General features: G+C 40.5%; 2 protein-coding genes across 4 annotated transcripts in view; both read right to left on the bottom strand.

The window, feature by feature from the left end:
- LOC144034130 (tenascin-like) overlaps positions 1–12,474 on the bottom strand; it is a 36,691-nt gene extending 24,217 nt beyond the window's left edge. For 2 of the 3 annotated variants that reach the window (XM_077542690.1, XM_077542691.1), the window contains exons 1-6: positions 12,232–12,474; positions 11,844–11,973; positions 11,657–11,724; positions 11,200–11,362; positions 10,538–10,617; positions 8,289–8,496 (exon numbers count right to left, since the gene is read on the bottom strand). The gene's annotated coding sequence lies outside the window, so the exon portion shown is untranslated. Of the gene's footprint in view, positions 1–7,936; positions 8,013–8,288; positions 8,497–10,537; positions 10,618–11,199; positions 11,363–11,656; positions 11,725–11,843; positions 11,974–12,231 lie in introns of all 3 variants that reach the window. The other variant, XM_077542689.1, reaches the window with a different exon arrangement.
- Positions 12,475–12,637: 163 nt separating this feature from the next.
- The window catches only part of LOC144034178 (uncharacterized), a 40,364-nt gene continuing 27,522 nt past the window's right edge, over positions 12,638–25,479 (bottom strand). The window contains exons 22-34 of the mRNA XM_077542757.1: positions 23,549–23,618; positions 23,441–23,476; positions 22,491–22,593; positions 20,949–21,165; positions 20,693–20,804; positions 19,805–19,903; positions 19,553–19,714; positions 19,401–19,475; positions 19,255–19,329; positions 18,573–19,133; positions 17,546–17,723; positions 16,977–17,125; positions 12,638–16,339 (exon numbers count right to left, since the gene is read on the bottom strand). Of these exons, the coding sequence (XP_077398883.1) occupies positions 16,121–16,339; positions 16,977–17,125; positions 17,546–17,723; positions 18,573–19,133; positions 19,255–19,329; positions 19,401–19,475; positions 19,553–19,714; positions 19,805–19,903; positions 20,693–20,804; positions 20,949–21,165; positions 22,491–22,593; positions 23,441–23,476; positions 23,549–23,618 (2,056 nt within the window). The 3' untranslated portion in view covers positions 12,638–16,120. The remainder of the gene's footprint in view (positions 16,340–16,976; positions 17,126–17,545; positions 17,724–18,572; positions 19,134–19,254; positions 19,330–19,400; positions 19,476–19,552; positions 19,715–19,804; positions 19,904–20,692; positions 20,805–20,948; positions 21,166–22,490; positions 22,594–23,440; positions 23,477–23,548; positions 23,619–25,479) is intronic.

The raw sequence follows: 25,479 nt of genomic DNA, 5'->3' as shown, positions 1-25,479 counted from the left end.
TTCGTAAACATCAAAGACAATTTATCACCTTCAAGGAACCTTACGTTGTAGTTTCCAAAACATCAAAGAACATTTAGCGTGTTTGATAAACCTGAAGTTGTGTTTTTATAAACATCAAAGGCAATGTATCATCTTCAAAGAACTCAATGTTGTAGTTTCCAAAACATCAAAGAACGTTTAGCGTCTTTGATGAACCTCTAGTTGTGTTTTCGTAAACATCAAAGACAATTTAGCGTCTTCAAGAAACCTGAAGTTTTGTAGTTTCCAAAACATCAAAGAACATTTTGCGTCTTTGATGGACCTGAAGTTGTGTTTTCGTAAACATCAAAGACAATTTATCATCTTCAAATAACTTAATGTTATAGTTTCCAAAACATCAAAGAACGTTTAGCGTCTTTGATGAACCTGAAGTTGTGTTTTCGTAAACATCAAAGACAATTTATCATCTTCAAGGAACCTTACGGCGTAGTTTCCAAAACATCCAAGAACATTTCGTGCCTTTGATGAACCTGAAGTTGTGTTTTTTAGAACGCCGACAAGGCCAAAAGAATCAATGACAGAGGTTAAAAAAAGGGGCCGATGCCATTTAGTCGAGTCTGTCGCGACTCCAGACCACCAGCTGTCACTTTGTTCTTCATCTTAATGCGATTAGCGGCAACAATTAGCTTCAATGTTTCTAATGAGTCTGCTTTGCAGTCACACAGAAGACAAGCCACTCGGTAAATCCTCATTTGATCATCAGACGTTTAAATCGGCCGGGAAAAGCAGATTACGTGGATTTGTCACTTTTCATTGCAGAAAGGCCAGCCAACGCAAAGCAAACAACGCGTCTGGATTTTATTAGCTTTCACAGTAAAAAGCGGCATGTGTTTGAAAAGTGAGTTGAGGCAATCTAAACTCGCTGTCACCGTGTCACTGTTCATCAAGTCAAATGTCCTCCGCGGGCTCGGGTGACGCCAGTCGAACCAGGCAAACGGGTCACACGCTTTAAAAGCAGCACATAGCCAGAAGCCAGAAACGAGGCTGGGCCACGTTAGCGACTCGTCAGAAGCTAAATGCTAACATAATAACAATAGAATAAGCTAAATAATTAGAATTGAAATATTGAACACCAAATGCCTCAAAACTACTAAAAATAATTAAAATACTTAAAATAAAAATAATAAACACCAGAATTATTCACAATAAATCCTACAAAATGAAAATAAATAAATAAAAGAATCAAGCTAAAATTATACAAATAATAAAAATAAAAATATAGCTCCACTAAACAACAAAATAATCAAATAAAAATAAAATCAATTAATAATAAACACCAAGCAGAAAAATAGATGCAAAAGCAAAATAATACAAATTCAAATAACAAAAATTCATAAAGTAATGAAAACAAAATAAAAACCGCATCCAAATGCTTAAGTCATAAAAACAATAAACACCAAACAAGTCATTTGAAGTCGCAGCAACTGTACCAGCACAACTAAGAACGAGTAACAACAATGACGGGGGGGGATTCTTCAATTGATCTCAGCCCTCTTAAGGCCATAAAACACTGGTGATGAACCCTGAGCCCCCCCCACCCCCTGTGGTTCAAACGCCACAGGAGTCCCTGACAGGTCGTAGGTCACCACAGCAGAGCCATTAAAAACGTCCCAAAGCGCCGAGGAACACACGAGGCGTTGACAAAAGATGAGGTCATGCCTTGGCGGGTCGCAGCCCTTCAGCAGACGAGTCAACGAGAACAAGCTGCGCTCTTGAAACCACTGGACCACTTTTATAAACAGAAATACTTTTTCAAGGTATCTGTACTTTACTCGAGTATATATTTTTTTTTTTCCTGATGACTTTTTTCATTCTTTAGTGCCCATTCACATTGTGCTCCTTCTGGTGTGTGTGCCTTGCCCACCAGGGGGCACTGTAACGCAAATGTTTTTTGCAGATGATAAAGAATATATGCATGTGAGTATTGTTATATTTTTGTATACATTTGTGTTCAAATACAAATTTCTTAATTATATCTACGGCAAGTACATTTAAGAATCTGCCGTTTTTTCACTTTTAGAGAAGTCAAAACAGTTGAACGAGTACTTCTACTAGCGCGGCGGAAAAGATTTCCGCCCTTGGACCAATCATTTAGTCATTCGCTTTTCCATCTGGACTTTGTTGAAATATTTACTCACACTCTCTTTAATTATGCAGCTGCTACAAAACGGGCCAGATTCTTGGAGAGGAGCTGTTACGCACACAATATGATCTCTTTTTTAATTCCAAGGCCACAAATCAATCGTTTACAATGTAACTGATTAAAATGACTTTTTCATCATCTTGGACGGCTAAAATGTTAGAACCGGGAATTAGAGAGTAATATCTTATCATTTTGATATTTTGCCATTGATTCTTATAGCATCATACTACAGCCAGAATGGGATTGTTAATACATTGGTAGAAAACCCATCTATGATACAAATAGTATCGTGATACCAACAGTATCACAATGCATGCTAATCATTGCGTTGTTAGAAAAACCATATTCACCAAAAATAGTATGGCAATATCAATGGTATCACGATAGCCATAACACGATACAACGGTAAAAACGTCACCGATGCCAATGACGTCACAATACAGAGACAGCACGATAATCAACATGTTGGGGGAAAACCATCTACGATAGGTCGCTTGATACATCAGAAGTAAATCAGCAGTATCATGATACCAAGAGTATGATACAGACATCACATGACGATCAATAGATTGGAACATTGGTATTGTGATACAAATAATATTGAATTCGGAGATTACACTATAATCAATACATTGGAACAAAGTCATTGGCAATACAGTGAACACACGATAATACGATAAAAAAAATTGTATAACAACACCAATATCATCATAGAATAGAGATTGCATCATAATTGATCAATTGGGAGAAAACCTTCTAGGATACAAATGGTATGACAATAAATGATTCACTGGAAGAAAAACAAATATGATACCAACGGTATCATAATACCAGTGGTATCATGATACAGAGATTGATTGGTAATCAGTAAAATGGAAGAAAACCCAATACCAACAATCTCATGGGGGGGAGCATTTTAAATATCAGAATTATCACCATACCTATAGTATCATAATACTGAGAATGCTTGGGAGAAAGTCCCTCGATGATACCAATAGTATCAAAATAGAATAACCAATTCATTGAAATTAAAGCAGCAGTATCGTGATACCAGTGATATAACAATACAGGAATTGCGCTGAATTTCCAAGAAAACCCTCTAGCAAAACGATACTGTGATGGAATGTAGTATCCCCTAACAGAAAAAGAGAATGAAATTGTTCCATTTTTTTCCCGGCATGCTTGTCACATGACTGCCAGCGATGCGCAAACACTGAGCACAAGCCAAGCCGCAAACATGAACTAATATGGATCGACTTTGGATCTACTTTGGATCGACTTTGAACGATGGCTCCAGGAAGCTCAGTGTTTGTTTAAGAGCTTGGCAAAAGCCGCCGTTCCCTCAACGAGATTGATCGTTGACTTCTGTTGCCGGTAACTCCGAAGGGAAACGTCAAGTTGATAGCAGTGACGAGGATTTTTCCAACGACAAATCAGGGAGCGCGTTGGTATGTCGGTGAGTTTTGAACGGGCCCTCGAAAACGCTCATTGAACCTAACGTACGTTTGTATGTGTTTTTTTGCTCATTGTGGGATAAAGTAACAGTTGTTTGAAGGTTTACAATTACCGGAACACCCTTGCTAACTTCTGTTAGCCAGACTATGGCGTTTGGCATCAAAAGTTAGCATTAAGCTAGCAGAGGCTTGCTAGATGAATTCATATGGTTTGGTGGCGCAGTTAGCTTGTTGTTGAATTCTCTTTTGTATGTGTTGTTGCTCCGTCTATGCGAAAGTACTTTGGTCGTAATGAAATTATATTATTTGCTTGAACATTTTGGTGTTTAAATGTACAAAGTTCGACTCTCGTTTGTTGTGATGGCCGTTTGTATGTGTTGCTGCTCAATGTGTGAAAAAGCAGCAGTTGTTTGTTGACCTATAACGTCTATGCTATTGCTAATGTCTGTTAGCCCCATTCACGTTATGTGTTAGCATTTAGCTAGTGTAGTTTCGGTTGAACATTTTGGTGTTTAAATGTGCAAAAGTTTGATTCTCGTTTGTTGTATGTCAGTTTGTACGTCACCAAGTAATAACATCCATCTGACAAGAGTCGCGGATAATTTGTAACGTCGCCATGGGAGCCGTCTGTCCGTCCGTCCGGCTGGCCAGCACGGAGGCTACTCCGGCTGGCCGGGGGTTAGCGGCGACTCGGCACTTTTCAGCCACACAGCTGCAAAAGCCTGCGGTCCAACTTGGACGCGGACATGGAAAAAGCGAGCGGGAGCGTCAAGTGATTGTTGTGTGAGGTCCGCCGTTTGTCAAATAAAAATACTTGTGGGGGGGAAAGTATCCCAAGGATGAGTGAGGGCAAGCGCTAATGCTAACAGGGTGCGGGAAGAATTATGGAAGGCAAATGTTTTTCGCAGTCAAACACGATCCGCTGGAGTTGCAGCGCAAATGTAAGACAATGAAATTGTTTTCAGCATTTTTTTTTAATCCCCCAACTAGAAAAGGGACAATAGGATAAAGAGAAAATACGGTGGGTGGCCCAATTGTAATTATTCCCAATCGATGTGATGAGGAATCCTGTTACGCCGCACAAAAGGATCAAATTTCACTTACTTGGTTCCAATAATTTATTTAATAATAATAATTTATTTAATTATTTATTTACCACAAATGTCTTTTTTGCTATCTATGCCATCTATCTTTACCAGCCATACAATAAATAGAATACATTATTGCTTACATACATACATACAGTGGTACCTTGAGATATGAGTTGAATTTGTTTCATGACCACACTTGTATCGCAAATCGTCTTTAGCTATTCAGATAATTAAATAGAACGTCATAACCATTTTGAAATGAAAATATGTCAAAGTAAACATTTTAATTGTCTTTTGATGAGAAGTTTCATCGCAAAAAAACCCTAAAAAAACACAACTAATATTTGTACTTTTTCACCCTTATAATGGGTCAATTTGACCTAGAATTATTAATATTCAAAAATAAATCCAATAAACATAGCTAATTAATATATATATCTAAATTATTCATTATACTGTAGTCTGTTGGTAAAACATCACACCAACAGACAAAATATATATGTTTAAGTAATATTTACTTGAAAAAAACTTTTCACCCAGAAATTCTAAGTGACTTTTACAAGGAGAGTTTTGAGTACATTTTACTAGCTTCTTTTTTTCTTTTCTTTTTTTTTACTAGTAAAATGTACTAAAAATTCTGCTGGCAAAAATTGAAAATGGAAAAAAAAAAATTTCCAAGTAAATTTTTTTTACAGTGAAAAAACCCCCCAACAACATATTTGTTTTTAACTTTAAAATGGGTCAATTTGACCCGGGCTACGGTAGCATATCAATATTACGAAAGCATCCTGAGAAACATTCTTATAGCTCATTATTGTTGGCTGTTTTCATTGCTAATATGTTGAAATGAACCATTTCTAATTGCCACGTTTCATAGCAAAAAGATCATATTTGTTACTAAGTGGGTCATTTTTGACCCGTACTATATAAGGAGGGTTAAAAAAAAAAAAAGTTACGTCAAACTGCTGCTCATTGTCAAGTTTGCCAGTTAACACATTATGTTTTCATTATGGAGTAAAATGAAGCTTCTATGGGCAAAACTACAGCTCAATTGTGTGTGCGTGTGCGTGTGTGTTTCTTAACAATGCCACTATAAATTAATTTGAACATAACACATTAACACAAATGTTTACCGCATGAGTTCATGGAACTTTGGAGAGCGCCGCAGAAGGCAAAGAAAAACAAACCCCAGAAAAAGACAAATGGGATTCAGCTCAATAGCCGTCAAATGGATTTAGCCGACAACATACAGGAAGAACTGAAATGATGGTTTTCAAAAAAGGGTTGGGGGAGTTTTTCCGCCCCCCCCCCAAAAAAAAAAAAAACTTTATTGGGGAGCTTAAAGTTAGCAGCTGCACGGACCGGACGCTTCTGCCAAGCAGCTGGAGGGATTTCGGGTGATGTCACGCGAGTGGAGCTACTGGAGGGCTCGCCGCGTAAACACGTCCGTGTTAGCTTAAACAACGTCTCGCCAGCAGCACGAATTATTGGCGGGAGGCGCGCAGTATGTAATCAAATCTTGGGCTAAAACAATAAATAAATCCGCTGCTGCGCGCCTCCGCTGAAGCATCCACTTTGTATTTGTTGCTCGACTCGCCAACAATAGCAAGACACTTCAAGGAAGGTCATGTGAGATGAAACGGGCTCGTTTGTCCCTATTCTTTTAAGTAAGACGACCTGCTAAAGTTGAAAGCGTAGCATGTAGTGCTGTCACCATCGAATATTTGTAGAATCGATTGACTCGTTCACTGCCATTGACGGCTATAGACGTCAAAAATTCATTTGAACTATTTCTATTAGTTTAACATTTTTTTCCACTTTTGTTATCAAGAGTATGAAAACCTAAAAAAATATATAAAATTTGTGATTAATCGTGAGTCAACCAGTGAAGTCATGCGATTAATTACAATAAAAAAAATTGTAATCGCCCAACGCCCCTAATTATTAATAATCTTTTCTTTTTTGAATCTTTTCTTTCATTAAAAAAAAAAACTAGTGAAGTCATGCGATGGATTCTAATTAAAAAAAAATTAATCGCCTGACGCCCCTAATTTTCAATATTCTTTTTTTCTTAAAAAAAAAGAAGATTATTAAAAATTAGGTGTCAGGCGATTAAAATTTTTAATCATAATTAATCGCATGACTTTACTAGTTAGCTTCACGATTAATCACAAATTTTATATCTGTTCTAAATGTAAAAAAAAAAAGTAGATAAAAAAGTGTGATATTGATTTGTGTTTAGATCATTTTTTCTGCCACTAGGTGGCACAATTGCATTTATGCAACATTGGTGACGGCTCAGTGTATTTTTCTTTTCATATTAACGCTATCTAATCTTTAACATGAAATAACTTGTGAAATTCTGCACATTTTTAAAATTGTAAAAAACTTGACACCAGTCACCACAAATATATGCATTATTATAAAAAAAAAAAATACTGCTAAATTTTGACATGGACGTGTCTGCTGCGTTGTGACTGGCTTTCCCAAAAAAGGGGCGGTCATTAATCGCGTGTTAAAAAAATTAATGGCGTTAAAGGAACTTTGAATTACCTCAAAATGAATGCACCAATTTTGACACCCCTAATCATGATCCGGCAATTGTGCGAAAGTCAACATATTGGAAGGCGTTGGATCTGTTGCGACATTGAGGCAAGCAAAAACAGCTGCCTTGCGGTTCAAAAAAAAAAAAAAAAAAGACTTCAAGTAGTCAATCACATGAATGTTGCCATGACAAACGACCTGCTTTTAAAAAGTTGCAATGCTCGGGGAGGGCCCCTGTTGCCTCCCCGCTGACGATTTTGACCCCCGACGGCTCACCCTCGGCATACTTTCCTATTTTCGCCGTCCATCTTGCAAATTTGGACCGCAGGCATCTACGAAAAAGGCAAACGCCTTCAGACGTGGCCGTAAATCAAAGGGCAGCCCGTCAGCCGCAGATGTGGGCGCTTCTCATAGAATCGAGTCTTCCTGTCTTCAATTACGTAAATATCAAGATATATCGCCAACAACGACCTTCCCTTTATCAAGCGATAGCCGAGTCATGATACAAAATCGTTGGCAAAATATCAAATTGCGAGCAATGCCCATCAAAGCAAAATAAAAAAATATGTTTTGTGGTACTTTTCATTTTCTGCCCAATAATTGTCATTTGAGAGGATTTTAAATAAAAGCTTTTTATGTGTAAGAAAGTTTTCCAAAAGACGTACCAGGGATTGGTTTCTTCCAATTACTGCTGTATCGCGAAACGATTGGAATCGAAGAATGTCAGCATGTTGTGAATTACTAAAATAAATGAAGGAAAACATGTACATTACCATACATGACATTTTTATTGAAAATTTTCTCAAATTTTTGTTGTAATTGTTTTGATAATCTCGTAGATGTTTTTCTTCCAATGTATCGCTGTATCATGATACTGGCCTTGATATCGCGATTTATGCTACGACTCCCGTCACTTCGTCTAATCCATGCACACTTCCTGGTTTAGAATGGCTTATGACACTCATCAAGATTACAATTTTAATGATCGGATTATTAATGAATCAAATTCATACTTACAGTGAGTGAAATCCTGTTTAGAATGTCTTTTTTTAATCCCTGGAGATTAGAAGCGACCCGGCAAAAGGTCCAGAATGAGGAAGTAGAAGCGCTAATCTGCCGGTGGAGGATTTGTTGATGTTAGTCGGCGTTTCCACAAAGCTGATATGCGAACATCCACCGCCTCCAGCAGGAAGTTGAATTAAATAAACTGGGGTGCGAGGGGGGACTGTAAAAAAAAAAAAAAAAAAAAAAAAAAATCAATCGTGCTAATAAAGCAACAAACGAGGTCAGGACTTCCAGACAGATTAAGTTTTATTAGCCCATGGATTATTGTTACGAGCTACATGTTTATAAAGCGCGTTTATACGAGCTATTCCGCCGTAAGGCTTTATTTGGACCCGTGTAATTACAATTTCATCCCGTGGCACGACCCTCATTTTGGTTTGTGTTTCTGCTTTGCATCGCATTTAACGAAACGTCCTCAATCAGTTTTGCTTTCCTTAACGAGGTTTTTGCAGGCACATTTATGGTCGGGGGACGACAAATTACATGACCGCATCATAGATCATGTTTTTAAAAAAAAGGGGGGGTGTGGGGGGGGGGGGTCCATTTTGGATGGAGTTTAGCCTAGTGGGCGGGGCCAAGGAAAGCCTGAATATCATTAAAAGGAACCCCGACTGTAATGACAAGTTTGCTCTGTATTATTTATTTGCTTGTTACTAACATAACTATGAGATTCATTTTTCAAAGATCACGTCCAGTTTAATCCAATTTGTAAAAACTTGATTTGGACGTACGCCGCCATTGTTATTTACGTCGCGACGCATTCGGTGCGTAGTGACGTTAGGAAGAAAGGCCAGCCGCCATTTTACGCCGCTACGGCACCGAATACGTTGCGTCCGTAAATAACAATGGCGGCGTACGTCCAAATCCAATTTCTACAAAATATAGTGAACTGGAAATGATTTTTGAAAAACGGAATCTCATACTTATGTTAGTAACAATCGAATAAATAATATAGAGCAAACTCGTCATGACAGTCGGGCTTCCTTTTAACATCGTGAGGGGAAAAAAAAACTTGAGATTCCAAAAACTCCCACTGCAGTATTCCCAGATTATTAACGTCTGTCGCAATATGCAGTACTCGTCATTACTCCTTTAAAACAAACAACCAAAAAAAACGGTTTCCACTCAGGCATCGACTGTCTTTGTTGCTTCTAAAAGCCACGCTGTTGCTTTAAATATTTTGTTACCAAGGAGACGTGTGACAAATGCTTGGAAACGTCCTCTGGGCTCGACTTTCTGCGAAACAATAACAGTAATACAACAGATGGCAAAACATGCCAGTGGACGCTGGAACGGAGTTGATCCCCGCTGCTAGTTTGGCTCTTGACCGCGAGTGTTGTAAATTCCCATGTTTTCTTTCTAGTGTCATATGATCAGTGGAGTGTATTTGAGCAGTGATTCCGAAGCACTGCCTGCGCCAACAAGACTTCATGCGGAGTGCCACGGGAAATATACATACGGCAAAAGTCATCTATCTGTACTAGCGACGTATAGTGACAGGCGCTGCAGTTAAATAGTACTTACTTGGGCGGCACGCCCAAGTATTAACATGTTGTGGGAAACACTGTACTGTAGATGTCGAGCCATGTTTTTTAATAGACCAGATGCTCACATTATATAAACGAGGGAAAGAAATGGTTTAAGGTATGTCTGCAACATGTTTCAAGTCAATCGTGAAGTTGGATCCAAGGACAAAACCACAACTGATCTGGTTCTGAATGGTGATCTTGAGGTACAATAAGTGAGTTCGCTTCTAGAATTAGCATTGGTGCGGCAAATTTTTTTGGGAGGTCATTTAACTCTTTGACTGCCAAAAACGTTAAATAACGTTTAGTAAAATCCTATGGAGGAGTGCCAAAGACGTTAAAAGACGTTTTTTTTTTTTTTTTTAAACAGAGGTGAAACTAACCATTTTCTATTGTTGATTACTGAAAAACGGAATAAGGTAGAAACAAACTTTTTTTTCTGATGAAAGATGAGAGTCCAATCTTTCATTTGGTAGTATGTGCGTTTCCATAGTCCAAACATATATTTTTCTGTGGACCTTGAAAGATCAGTCAAAAATGCTTAAATCGGCATCCTTTTTCTGAAAACGTCTGGCAGTCAAAGAGTTAAAATGTGAAACCCGGTTCTCACACGTTTCAAATCGGCAGACGCAGTTAGCCGCTAGGTCGCTGCATCATTTATGTGCTAATGCTCACACGGTCCAGGTGGAGGATGAATCAGTCCAATCGACAGGCTGGTCACGCAAAATCCATCCGTGCCGCTGACATCAGACGGTCTGTGAAACACAATCAGGCGCAACCATTCCGCCTTTAGGCTTTAAATGGAATGAGGAACGGCTATTTGAACGTGCGCTAATGCTACGTTTGAACAAAAGGCCCACTTAATGGTTTGGACATATGTTCTGTGGAGCACGACGCGAGGAGGCCGCCCGTATCCTGTTTTTAATTATGTATCGACACCACCTCGGGGACTGACCTGCTTTTAATGCAAACGGGTCAGAACGGGACGCCATTCAACATGCTAAGGGAGAAATCACAGAGTAACGCGTGATAACATATCAGGCCAATGCAAACTTAACGATATTTGGCAAAATGAAATCCGATTAGTTGTTCGACTGTTTAAATACAAAAATATATAATGAATTCAAAAACTTCTATTTTGGTCTCTTAAGGCTTAAAACAAGAAAGATGATTAATTACAGGTAGAATTTTTGACTGTTTTATAATACTTTGCGTGAATGTGTATTTAAAAAAATTGGACGATTTTTGCTACTTTTTGGGGAGTAACATTTGAAAGTGTGAATTTGTTTTTTTAATCGACAAAATCTTCCAAAATATTTGATCATTCACATACTCACAGGTATAAATTCTCTTCGTTCCGTGGGAGCGTTTATTACTGGGGATTAGATGGGAACCTTCTCGGCCTCTTCTTCTTGTTTCTTAATTATGTTGCATCTCCTCCGGTACTGGCATGTTGAGGCACAATGTGGTACTGCAATGAAATTCCAAATTGCCTTTATGCTGTAAAAAAAAAAAATATATATATATATATATATATATCATCTATGTTGGTGTTTGAAGTTGCCCTAAAATGTTTTTGACAACCTTTGAATGTGCTTTAGAGGGACTTTTTTTCTTTTGGACTCGAAAATTAATGTATTCCTTTAAAGCTCCGGGTGTAGTCTTTGATGCTTCTTGGATGTGTAAATTATCACCAGAGTTCTACAGTTCTGTCACATGACGCAACCTCCGAGAAATATCTTGCTTGCCAACTTGCATCACTTTCAACCTTTTAAAAGCGGATATATTGCTCACCGGCACATATGTGACTTCAAACCCAAAGATTGCATTTTCCACCTCCACCCAGTCCTGGATTTGACTACCTTTGAAAGGAAACGTGGGTCAATAGCAATCGCCAACTTTATAATTTGGAAACTTTTTTTTTTTTGGGAGTGTGTGCAAATGTCCCTGCCAGCCAGAGAACAATACAGCTGCTGTTTACCTGGATGTTTTTGTGAGGAGAGTTGGACTGGTGACGACTGTTGATCATTTAGGCGTTCATAGCGTCCTCTGGTGGCCAAGGGTGGAAAGTAACACACACCGCCCATAACAAATCGTCTTGTCATCTCGGCCTAGGGATGGGAATTGTTTACATAAAATTACATTATTTCCATTTTCTAGCCGTTCAGATTTGACATAAAAAAAAATTAAAGTGAAGTCAAATAGGTTTAAAAGTGTTTTGCCTAAAATGGGCACGTAGTACCATTTAGTACGGAAGGGGGCAACAGCAAACCACGTTGCAACCCATTCCGCCATAACACATACGAAGCGATTGCCGATTGGGACACTTACTCGAATACATTTGAGACAATTTGCTTATTTTTACTCACCTCCCACGGATGAAAGTCACTTTTTATTATTTAACCCTGCACGGGTCAACATTGTGCTGTTATTGTCACCCAAGAGAGCCGCTTGAGGCGAAACTAGACTTCGAATTGAGCATCTGAGCAACTATAATCAAGGTGACGCATATCCGTTATAATTTATTCAAATTTAACGATATAAATATGCTAATATCACTCAAAAGGGCGACATGCTAATTTGCCTGTCATTTCAGTGTAGTAATCAGTCAATTCTGCTGTCCTTGGTTGGATTAATGAGTGTCATTAGCTGTCATTGGCTGTGTAGAAATGTATTGTTCGCTGTCATTGGTTGTTCTCGTCAGCATCCTTTGCTCTCATTGGTTGGTTTGTTGCGACTGAAAAGTGCCATTCAAAAAAATGCTGAGCAATCAAACGTGGTCAAATCACCAAACTTTATTACAGACTGCGAGTTTCTTTTGAGCGTTAACACATCAAATATCAACAGCGGAATACTTGTATGGCTCTCGACGTTTAGGTACACAGATAAAAATACCCTGTTTGAACATGGAACTAATGCAAAGTGCACAAATAGTCAAAGTTGCTTCCAGTCAACTGTATCACATATTTACATACAAGTGTTTTCTTTCAATAGTGTAAAGGGTTTACATTCAGATGACATGGGAGGAAATATGAGGATATTTTGTTGGTGGGCACTTTGTTGTTGTTTTTTTAATGATATCCTCTAGTGCTCGTAGTGACCCATCATGCATTCACACACACAAACAGCAGCTCGTGTTGAAATAACCATTTGGCAACATAATGTAGAGGCATAGAACACGCAAATAAAACATCTGGCAATACAACATGGAGGTAATATTTGAGTTTGGCACAACACGAAAGCTTATATTTTTTTTTTCCCACACATGTAATGGTACTGGTTACATGCTTCTTCTTTTTTTTTTTCTTCTTTTCTTCAGCGAGTAATATAAAATCCACACAGAGCACAACATGAAACGTCACTTGCGTCATTTCCGCCGGCTTCACGGCCACATTTATATGGGAAAAGTTCAAAGTTGCTTGCCGCAGTGTAAACAAATAGCGCTTAAATAAGTCAGGCGTGACCCCCCGTGAACCCTTCAAACGTCACATTGCACCCCGAGGAGGACTCGCAGCGCGCCGACGGAATCGGCTCTGGCCTGTTCAAACCATCTTCAGCAAACCAAAACAAAAACTGATATATAGATATAGAATTAATAGCATATTTGGTAATACTATTCTTATTATAACAGCTTGTGCGCGTCCACACGGATATATAGCTTTTATATATAGATTTATGATATGAAAAATACATATTTATACATTGCTTTAAGAACTATAGGCCTGCGCCTTGTGACGAGCACAGCCGGATATAACATAATAGCTATTCTACCGTACTCTCCTCCAAACCAATAGAAATAAACGCGGCCACATACGGCGTGAGTTACCAATTAAAGTCTCCCATGCACAGAGAGGCTTCAATACCGGTCGAGACTGGTTTGAAAACAGGCCAGCGGGACCCCCTTCCAAAGAATTAAAAAGCAGGCAAGCTCTTTCTGTACATTTTGCACCCACTAAACAGTGTGCAGTGAACCCCGAGATGCCGAGATGCTTCATTTAGACAAAAGTAGTGCTTTACCGTCATCCGGGTGCCAAGGGACTATGTTGAAGTGAGCAGAGGAGCTTCGTTATCTGGTGGAAGCTTGGTGGAGCGAACTACGTTGGAGTGATTTGAGATGCAAGGAGTGCGGGGAGGGAGGCGGGGCCATTATTCGCAAATTTGAGCTCTTTGTGGGCGGATCTTATTCGCGAGGGTTCACTGTACAACAATCTTGAATGTCTCGTTCTGTACATTTTGCGCCCACAAAACAGTAACACACTATTCGAATGGCATGGGCTTGGCGGCGCACACATCACATTTTGGACGCACGAGAAAACAACGTTCCTTCTCCCGGTGAGCGGAGCGGGGCGGGGGGGACAGCGCCACCTGTCGAGATGCCAGCCAGCGAGCGGAATGGCAGGGAGAGGGGGCGGGGACTCAAGAAAAAACACAATGTCAGTCAGGCCTGCGCCTCGGACACCTCGCTAACTCCACTGTATCTTCCACAGATGTACCAAAAGCACCGGTCACAACCCGCACCCACAACCCTCGACCCCCCCACCCCCCCTCACCCCCACCCCGAGTCGGAACGAGCACAAACTTTACACCAAAAGGGACGCCTGCTTCTACATCAGGGGTTCTCAAAACTTTTGGGGTCTACGGGCCCCTTACAGAGAAGAAGTTTTTCCAAGCATCTCCTCATAAACGCACCACAACGTGCACCCACACGTTCACTGCCATTGACGATTATGGACGTCAGTTAAATTATTGAACATTTCAACCCAAATAATCAACAGCAAATTACTTAACCCAGGGATGTGATTTTTCCGCTAATTCGCGGAATTCCGCTTTTTTTTATCTCCCCCCCAAATAAAAAAATCCGATTTTTTTTTTTTTTTTTTTTTTGTATTTCATTATGTATGCACATGACTCCGACAGATAACATCTTCTGCTATAACAAAGACATTTGTGGTATGCTCTAATATGAGTTACTTTTCATTTGGTCATGATACAATTATTTGTTCATGAAATTTGAACTCTTCAACATTATTTATGTGTTAACTTAGTAATCACATTAGTTAGATATGATGATATTCTCAGTGATAGTTTTTAAAAGCAAAGGCAGTCCAATGTTTTTGAATGTGACTGATTTTGAGTTGACTAAAACTGCCATTTTATATGGGATAGTTCAATATACATTGAAAATTTATGCTGTTGTTTTGTCTATTTCTTTGTCATGTGAATGCATTGAAAGTACTTAAAAACACGGAAAACCCATGAGCTCCGGGGGGCTACGCCCCCCTTGTCCCCCCACCAGAGCACTGCCCTGGACCTAGCTGGGTGCCAGCGGCCCCCAGACCCCGGGCTAAATTTTCAGATAATTTCACTTTGGTCAAATCACATCCCTGTTAACCATAATTAAACTCAATATTTATGGACCGTCGCGTAGCTAATGTGTAGTGCATGAATTTTGTGAATTTTCCAAAAATGTGACTACTGATGTGACTTTATTTCCATCTTCTTCAATATGGGCATGAGCGGAATCCTTTCCGCAGTGTTTTGCATATGACAAGAAAGACAATCGCCGAGAATTCAAATACACAATTGAAATTCGTCGAGCTAACCCTCGATGACATCAACATTTTTCTGTACTCTGATTGGTTGTTGTCATGCTATTTGATAAATATAGATTCTGAAGATGTCACAATTTCCCGATGTCATGTATAATATGCATAAATGCATTGCCCACAACTGCCTAAAAATTGATTGCAAATCATTTTGCAGATGATCAAATTCCTGCCTGTGGACCCCCAGGGGCCCGGGGACCCTAGTTTGAGAACCACTGTAACCTAAACAACAAATGCTCGTCGAGCAAGCATGCACGTGGCGCCCATGGGACAAAAGAAGAAAGCGGGTGGGGGGGCGAGCCTTGTTGATCACATAACTCCACGTTTGTCTATGCAAAATGAACTCAACACGAGACCAGAGAGGCTCACGACACCGACAATCTCAAAACGAAGAACCAGAAGACCTCACACCCCCCCCCCTCCCCAAACCCTAAATTAGCTACCGCCACGATGATAAACCCGCGCCCGACGCACAACTTTTCCCGCTCAGTCCTTGGCGTCCCGTCGGTGCCACGCCCCGGGACAAACAGCGGGTCGAGCCCGGGCAGACGTTCGTAACTCCCCAAAGCGGCGGAAGGACGCTATCTAGCGGCGCCGCGGAGGGATTACCTCAGAGCTAAAATGAAGACCACCTGGCGTGGCTCCGCCCCCTCTAGAGCCCGGTGAGGTCCACGATGGCCTTGATGAAGATGGTGTCGTCGCGGATGTAGGAGTTTTTGGCGTCCAGCTTGGACAGCGGGCAGAAGAGCGGGCAGCCGCTGGCGATGTTCATCTCGCTCACCGGCCGCTGGAAAGACGAGGAGGTGACGTCGGGGCGGAAGGCGTCGATGATGTGCTCGCGGTTGCTCTGGTCCAGTAGCATCAGGGTCACCTGTGGGGAGAATAAGAACGATTGAGATGCCACAAGATGGCGCCAAAAACCTTGCTAATTAGGAAAGTAGGAAGGTGAGCAGATGCTCACAAAAAACGAACCGACTCTCGCTGCTGACGTTACTCACTAGCAAGGTTATAAAAGTTTAGTTTTTATTTTGGTTTGACTTTTGTTTTTGAAATTCAATCGCTTTTAATTCGTTTTTTAGAGCGTGCTTGTATTAGTTTCATTTCCCCCCTGAAAATTGTTTTAATTAAGTTCATAATAGTTTTTGTATTAGTTTTTTTTAATAGGGAATTTCCTTGTGCGCATGTCTAAAAGTTATTGTGTCATTAAAAATTCTTATCTATCAACTATCGTATTAAACTGCATTTTCAACACCTTTAATCAAACGGATGAAAATGTAACAAATCCATAAATGAATTTTCAAAAATAATCAACAGATTACTCAATTAATAAAATAATTGTGAGTTGCATCACAAAAAAAAAATAAAAAATTACAGCTGTTGTTTACAGCTGCTAAAATGTCACTCATGGATGATCAATATCAGAATCGGCATCATAAAACTAATCCAGTGTAAATATGATTTTTGGTACTATTTGCAGTAGGGCTCGATCCCAATCCCCTTTACTGTACCTTCTGGTTGAAGGGCCACTTGAGCAAGGCGTCGCTCAGTCCCCGCATCACCACAAAAAACAAGGACAAGTGGCTGCCGCGCCCCGTGCCGTCGCCGTTCAGATAGATCCGCAGACACATCTTGTAGCCGTACTTGCTGGTGTAGAAAGCTGCCGGGAAGCAGGCAGGCAGGAAGTCACGTTTTAATTGTCTTCCAAACTATTAAGCAGATGCTGTTTTTGTTCCTTATCCTAAATAGTCAACATCGCCTGTTGACGTTTGGAAGTATCCTACTCCAAAGATGAACGCAAAAAGTGCAAATGTTTATTTCACTGAAATCATACGTTGTCGCTGATGGCCAGAAATCTGTAAGTCCAAATATGGTCAAATGAATATATTTTCAAAATTATTGACTATTGGTGTGTTCCTAATTTGTCTGTTATTTTTTTACCTAATATTAACACATTTAAAGTGGGTAGGAAAAGCTTGACAACAAATCTATTGGCGCTCTTTTAACATTCAGCTTTTTTTTGGATTCCCTGAAAAGTAGTCATTTTGGCAGATTCTGCCGGAAAGCGATGACACCTTACCTGGTGAGAACATGGCGGGGGCTCGACCGGCGACGGCGTCCTGTCTCTTTTTAGCAAAATCGGAGATCCGCCACACAAAGACGCCGTCGAAGGTGGTGGCGGACATTTCCCGAAGCCGACCCTCCATCTCTGCTACCGTCAGGTCCTTCAGGCCCACCGTCCTCTCCAGCTGCCGCACCTGCAAGACCACTTCTTAACTTAGTCGAAGACAGGGGTGTCCAGACTTTTTCTTCCGAGGGCCGGATAAAGAAAAATCAAAAAGGTGCACTTGGACTGTAATTATTCTAAAATATCACCTGCTACTCAGTTTTAGGTGCTCATCACTTAACCAATAGGAGGCAGTCATGCACTAAACATGCCCAGAGGAAAACAAGAACTGGTAGTTATTGACCTCATGTAGCTAACAGCTAGCTCTACCCTTTTTTTTTATTCATGGAATAATGTTGAAGCATGTCTCTAAGTGACTTTTAAGAGACTACTACATGTGTAATGTAGTAGTAGTCTCTTAGTGTCTGTTTACCTGAGGTGGTCATCGCTAGCACGCGAATGCTAATCGCGATTGCTAACCGTTTAGCATGAGCTAATACCCTTGTTTAGTCATGGAATATAATGTTGAAGCCTCGTCTGTCAGTGACTTTTTAGACACTATTACAAGTGTAACGTATAGTGATGTATGTGTGAACTAAATGGTAGTTAGTGATTGTTTACCTTGAGTGGCAAATGGTAATAAACACGCTAATGCTAATCGCGGATGCTAACCATTTAGCATAGGCTAATTTTGTTGGTGTCTAATAATGCATAGAAGATCATAAATTATGAGTACTTATATCCATTCAATTCAACTTATGTACAACCTTGGTAGATTATCAAAAAAAAATATATATATATATAAATATATAGATAATAATAATAATAAGTTCTATGTATTTTGTCTTTTCATTTTCACTTTAAAGAGTCATTCTAGTTTTATTTTTTTTAGCTCATCACCTTCCTCACTTCAAAAGCCACGGACCACCGCCAAGCTGACCTTGTTACTCAGAGCCTCGATCTTGTCCTGGTCCAGCTTGTGCTGGCGGTTGCCGGCCTCCATAGTGGTGGCGAAGCGTTCCACCTCTCTGTTGAGGACGCACACCACGTTCTCAAAAGTTCCCGCCTTCACCTCCAGCTCGGTGCAGCGGCGGCCCAGCTCGGCCACCTTGGTCTTCTCGCTGTGGAGCTGCAGCTCCAGGGCCGCGCCCACCGAGCTGGGCAGCGGCGTGAAGGAGGTGGACACGGACAGGGCGGGGGCCAGGGCGGGAGGCGGGGGCAGGGGAGCCGGGGCCGGCGGGCCCGAGCCGGAGGACGAGGAGGCGGCGGCTCCCTGCACGGGAGGCCCGGAGGAGGAGGAGGTGATGCTGAGCTGGGAGACCCGGGCCTCCAGTTCTCTGAGGGACTGCTGCAGTTCCAGCAGTTTGTGTCCCGCCACCTCCAGACCCTGCGGCTGCAGCCCCTCCATGCTCACCTTCATGCCCATGATGTAATGCAGCAGCAGGTTGAGGTGCTCGTAGGCAAAGGCGCGTTCGTGGTCGTGGGTCTTCTCCTTCTCCACCTGCCGACAAGAAGGTGCTCAATGAAACACAAAACTGAAAAGTCAAGAGCGGTCGTCTGTAATGTCGTGGTTGTGCGAATTGTAACGAACCAACGGTGAAGAGGAGATTGAGGCCACTCACCGACATGTCGCACCCCACCACGTGAAATCGACACGGCATCCTGAATTTGCTGCAGAACTTGATGTGGTCCACGTACTGGAAAACGGGTGAAAAGTGTCAGTTGTGGGATCAGGAAGAGGAAAACCGCACTGCTCCTCAAAGCTCACCTTCTCCCTGGGAATCTTCTTTTTGGCGCAGCCCTCGCAGATCATCGGGTATTTGGGGCAGATCTCATCATGGGCCTGGCGGACGGATAGACGTCTCATGAAATTGTATCGATATTTATTTTTTTTTTTCAATTTTCAATTTGTTTTCTCACCTTGATGTTCTTGAAATGAAAGGGTTCCTTGCAGTACTTGCAGTTGAGCGTCCTCTCTGGGCACTCGCGCTCGCTGTGCCGCTCCTGCTCGTTAAAACGAATGCGCTCCTTGCAGGAGGGACACGGGACGATCATGAACTCGCACTTGCCCTCGTGGTTCAGCTGGGACGCAACGCATGAATATAAATGCTACGGGTTCGTCCCTGTCCGTACCGAGAGCACGGCAACGCTTGCCCGACTTCCGTGACTCACCTCATACTCTTTGATAGATCCTCTCCAAGAGCAGCTTTCATTAACGCAGACGGCCGTGAGGTTTTCCACTTCCCTCCGAACCGCGTTGTCGGGAAAAGCCTTTAAAAACATCCAGGAAAAGGTTAGTAACTTCTTTACTTGATATGGAGACAGAGTATGTATACAACTATGCGATTGTTTTTTTTCCCCAATTGTTTTTTTTTTTTTACAGTGTACAGGGAATTACAATTACATGTTAGCATTAAGCTAGCGGCTTTTCATTAGACTAATTGTAATGTTTGGTTGAACATTTTTGTGTTTAAATATACACAATGTTTAATTCTGTTGGTTTTATGTGTCAGTTTTCCTATAAACTTTAACTGGGAATGACAAACCAAAAGCCACTTTGGCTCAAATTTGAAGAACGATGTGAGTGAGAACAGGTGCTAATGACTACTTTAAAAAGTGTATTTTGATGCATTTAACTCTTTGACTGCCAAAAACGTTAAATAACGTTTAGTAAAATCCTATGGAGGAGTGCCAAAGACGTTAAAAGACGTTTGTTTCAAAACAGAGGTGAAACTAACCATTTTCTATTGTTGATTACTCAAAAACGGAATAAGGTAGAAACAAACTTTTTTTTCTGATGAAAGACGAGAGTCCAATCTTTCATTTGGTAGCATGTGTGTTTCCATAGTCCAAACACATAATTTTCTGTGGACCTTGAAAGATCAGTCAAAAGATCAGTCAAAATGCTTAAATCGGCTGGCACCCACGGCATCCCTTTTCTGAAAACGTCTGGCAGTCAAAGAGTTAAGTGTGTTTTAAATAAGTTTAAATTTGTTCAAAGTGAGAGAATGTAGTAAAACTATTTAAAAAAAAATATTTTTGGGTTTGTAATGTACTCACACATCCTTGTTTCAGGATCGACGTAGTCTCTTCAAAAATGTCCTCCTTGATGCACGCGTTGCATTTCTGCGGTCCGTTACTGCAACGACAACAAGGTGACACAAAAAAAAGTCTCATGGAGCCGTGCTGGAATAAACACGAGACGTCTCGCCCCCATTTCCAATTTGAACCACCATACTCGACAGATGGATGACACAAAATTGTGAATCATTTGGGTTTTTATAAAATACAAGAACCATGCGAGCCGTTTGTTTACTTGCTCACCTGATGGCCAGGTTGAAGCAGTACGAGCAGAAGCGATGGCCGCACTGCGCCTGGAAGGGTCGTCTCAGGATGTTGTGGCAGCACTTGCACAGGTGCTTGTCCTCCAGCTTGTTGCCCAGGATCTTCTTGGGGAAGCCCGGCTTGTTGTTCTCCATGGACGAGGGAGGAGACGGTTCCTGGGCGGCCATGCTGTCCAATCACAAGCGTTCACACCTGGGTGGGGCAAACGGCGCGGTCATTCGGATTTGTATAATCGCAAAAAAAAAAAAAAAAGGTTAAGCCCAATAGATCGGGGTCACGAAGGTGGTGTCTGCAGTTGCACCCGAGTATCATATGAGTAGGCGGCTGGCCTGTTCTAAAATAGCTCACCTGTGATTGTAATGATGATGATGATGAAGTGTTGCACATATGTGGCATATTAATTTGTTTCCTGATTATTATGAGAAATTATTATCATCAATACGTGTATAGTTAGTTTGAGAAAATTAATAAAAAATTCCAGTTTCTCAAATTGGTAGACTGTCCCATTAATCAAGAGTAGCTCTCATTTTCAAAAAGGTTGATAAAACCTTCAATAGATGATGAATTCATGGGAAAACATTAAAAAATATATATAAAACTAGAATAAATAATAAAACATAGCTTGTGACAATAAAGTTATAAAACCATGACAAAAAATTAATTATGGTAAGACGGAGAATATACTAAAATTGTAATAAAAAAGTAATAGTGTGAAGAATACATGCATAATATTTTAACAAAAAATTCTTGAAAAAATAAATTTGACAAAAATGTCAAATGGATGGACATTAAAACATGTTTTTCATCCAATTAACCGGAAAAAAATTGCCTTAGAATAAACAACAAAAAATACTATGTTAAAAGAAGAAAGTAGTCAAATTCTAAGAACATCTAAGAACTAAAGTCATAATTATAAGAGAATAAAAGCAGAAAAAAACTGTGGAAAGGAAACAAATTCGTAAAATTACGATGTAAAACAGTAATACAATTAAAAGAAGTACCGCGACGGTCTGAATTTCCCGTTTTACTCATACAACTTTATTGTTCAATATTAAACGACAAGATTTGGCGGTATCAATAAAGTTGCCCGGATTGAATGAACCCCCTGGCGTTTGAAGATAAAGGAAATGGAGTCCAATGTTTTGTCGCTAGCATCGTTCTAGCATCTACCAGCGAGGCCCCCGCGGCCTTTTTGTTGACATGTTGGTCGACTGACTGGCTGGCTTGTGCCTCCCACCCGCGCCTCTATTGTCTCCTTGTTGCTAAGCCGTCACAGCATCCTCGAGTCAGAAGAAGAAGAGAAGTGGTACCCGGAGGAGAGAGAAAGGGGGAGGGGGGGGGGGGCGCCACCACCACCCCCCACCCACCCCGCTTACCAGCAGCCTGCTCCGGTCTTCTTGTCTTAATGAGCCGCCATGGCCCGCCTGTCCTTGTCCCGAGGCTCGACTCGACGTTGTTCACAGGCGCGACGACGGCGGGCTTCTTCCTTCCGCCACATAACAACAACACGGACGGGCTCTCCGGCAGCGGCGGCTGTTTTCGTCCAGCGACGCCATTGCTTCCCTCGCAACACCACCGATGGTGACGTCACGTGAGGGGGCGGGGCTGACGGTGGGCTTGACGACACGCGCACGTAGACACGCGAGCACGCTAAATGACAAAACAGTACATTGAACCCCGTTATTCGCGCTCGCAATCTTCCGCGAATAAAAAAAGCAATTTATTAGATGAATGCTGAATTTTTCATAATATTGTAAGACAACTTTTTAGATTAAAAGTTTTTTTGTTTGTTTTACAAAAATGTTATTACGAGAATAAATTGGTACCTTTTTCCTAGCCAAAAGCCATAATATGAAAAAGTGTCATATTTCACAAGAACATGTTAATTTTGGCCTCTGATTATGTCTTAATAAAATTCCCAATTAATTCTTGAAGGCCAAGGGCTCCTTCACTGTATACGACATTTTGAGTTATGATCACATTCTGTATGTAAACAAAAACACCACACCCACCCTTCTCAAACTCTTTTCATTGACCAAGTTGAGCACAGAACAAAACGATGTATGTACACACAACATGTGAAAAGTTGCACTCAAAATGATTCAACCTCTTCTGTAAATTTGTTTTTTTTTTTTTTTAAGTATAATTTACAATGGGAAATATTCAGAAATGACACACTGGACCTTTGAACAAAAAAATGCTAATGTAAAAATACATATGAAATAGCGTGGACAAGTCTGAGCTATCTGAGTGTTTTTAAAAAAAATATATTACACAAATATCATTTAAAGGCACTTTTTTTTTTTTAAGGAACATAGAATCAGTAGAAGCTGTGGAGTGCTTACAATAGGAGCATTTTTTTTTTTTTTAAAGTGCATGAATACTAATGGTGATCAATACTACATGCTGGAGTCACATGGTCCTGAGTGGAGAAGATCATTGGTCACATCATCTTCATTTTTAGGTGTCCTCCAGAAGCTTCTGGAGGTTTCTTTGAATCTAAGCACACAAACTGTAGCAGTGCGACAGCAAAACAACATTTGAGCTCATTCAACAAAAATTGCCACAAACCTTTTCGAGCTTCAACAGGCTGGCGGAGAGTTCGCCGAAGATCTCGGCATCCTGGGCAGTGACTGTGTTTCTGCAAACAGATTGCCGTTTTGTTTTGTGGTAAATCTTCCACCGCCAGGGAAAATCTTATTCTTGGCAATTTAGGCCACATTGATGTGTAAAAAATACAAATCTGGACGGTGCTATGGGACAAAACTGTTCAAATCAAAATGGTAGACTCCCAGTGTGTGTTTTTAATATGGGTTATTGAGACTTTTTTTTTTGTAGTTCTACTGATGATGGACTGGTCTACCAAATTTCATGTTGCTAAGTGAAACTAATTTGGGGGGCTGAATTCTTATTAAAAAAAAAATCTGGTGGGTGCTGCCAGGACAGGACAAAATGGCCGCTTCAAACCAAAATGGCTAACTTCCTGTGTCTTTTCAGACATGGCTTCTTGAGACTTTTTTGTGGCTATAATCATGATAGACTTGGCTACCAAATTTCATGCTGTTAATCGAAACTAGCTTAAGGGGCAGATTTTTTTTTTTTTTTTTTTTTTACAAATTTTGAAAGGCACAACAGACACAATATTTCAGTTTCAGACCAAAATGGCTGACTTCCTGTGTGTTTTTAGGCATGGCTTCATGAGACTTTTTTGTGGCTCTTCTCATGATGCACTTACCTACCAATTTTTATGCTGCTAAGTGAAACTGGATTTGGGGGATGAATTTTTTTTACAAATTTTGGATGGCGCGACAGACACAATATTTCAGTTTCAGACCAAAATGGCTGACTTCCTGTGTGTTTTTAGGCATGGCTTCCTGAGACTTTTTTTGTGGCTCTTCTCATGATGCACTTACCTACCAAATTTCATGCTGCTAAGTGAAACTGATTTTGAGGGTAAATTATTATTTTTTAAAAATCTGGAGGACGCTGCCAGGACAAAATGGCCGCTTCAAACCAAAATGGCTAACTTCCTGTGTCTTTTCAGACATGGCTTCTTGAGACTTTTTTGTGGCTATAATCATGATAGACTTGGCTACCAAATTTCATGCTGTTAATCGAAACTAGCTTAGGGGGCAGATTTTTTTTTTTTTTTTTTACAAATTTTGAAAGGCACAACAGACACAATATTTCAGTTTCAGACCAAAATGGCTGACTTCCTGTGTGTTTTTAGGCATGGCTTCATGAGACTTTTTTGTGGCTCTTCTCATGATGCACTTACCTACCAATTTTTATGCTGCTAAGTGAAACTGGATTTGGGGGATGAATTTTTTTTACAAATTTTGGATGGCGCGACAGGCACAATATTTCAGTTTCAGACCAAAATGGCTGACTTCCTGTGTGTTTTTAGGCATGGCTTCCTGAGACTTTTTTTGTGGCTCTTCTCATGATGCACTTACCTACCAAATTTCATGCTGCTAAGTGAAACTGATTTTGAGGGTAAATTATTATTTTTTAAAAATCTGGAGGACGCTGCCAGGACAAAATGGCCGCTTCAAACCAAAATGGCTAACTTCCTGTGTCTTTTCAGACATGGCTTCTTGAGACTTTTTTTGTGGCTATAATCATGATAGACTTGGCTACCAAATCTCATGCTGTTAATCGAAACTAGCTTAGGGGGCAGATTTTATTTTATTTTTTTACAAATTTTGAAAGGCACAACAGACACAATATTTCAGTTTCAGACCAAAATGGCTGACTTCTGGTGTGTTTTTAGGCATGGCTTCCTGAGACTTTTTTTGTGGCTCTTCTCATGATGCACTTACCTACCAAATTTCATGCTGCTAAGTGAAACTGATTTTGAGGGTAAATTATTATTATTTTTAAATCTGGAGGATGCTGCCAGGACAAAATGGCCGCTTAAAACCAAAATGGCAGACTTCTTGTATCTTTTCAGACATGGCTTCTTGAGACTTTTTTGTGGCTATAATCATGATAGACTTGCC

This window comes from Vanacampus margaritifer, chromosome 14 (genome assembly GCF_051991255.1).
Source record: "Vanacampus margaritifer isolate UIUO_Vmar chromosome 14, RoL_Vmar_1.0, whole genome shotgun sequence".
NCBI lineage: Eukaryota > Metazoa > Chordata > Actinopteri > Syngnathiformes > Syngnathidae > Vanacampus > Vanacampus margaritifer.
This window is presented reverse-complemented; position numbering and strand designations above follow the sequence as displayed.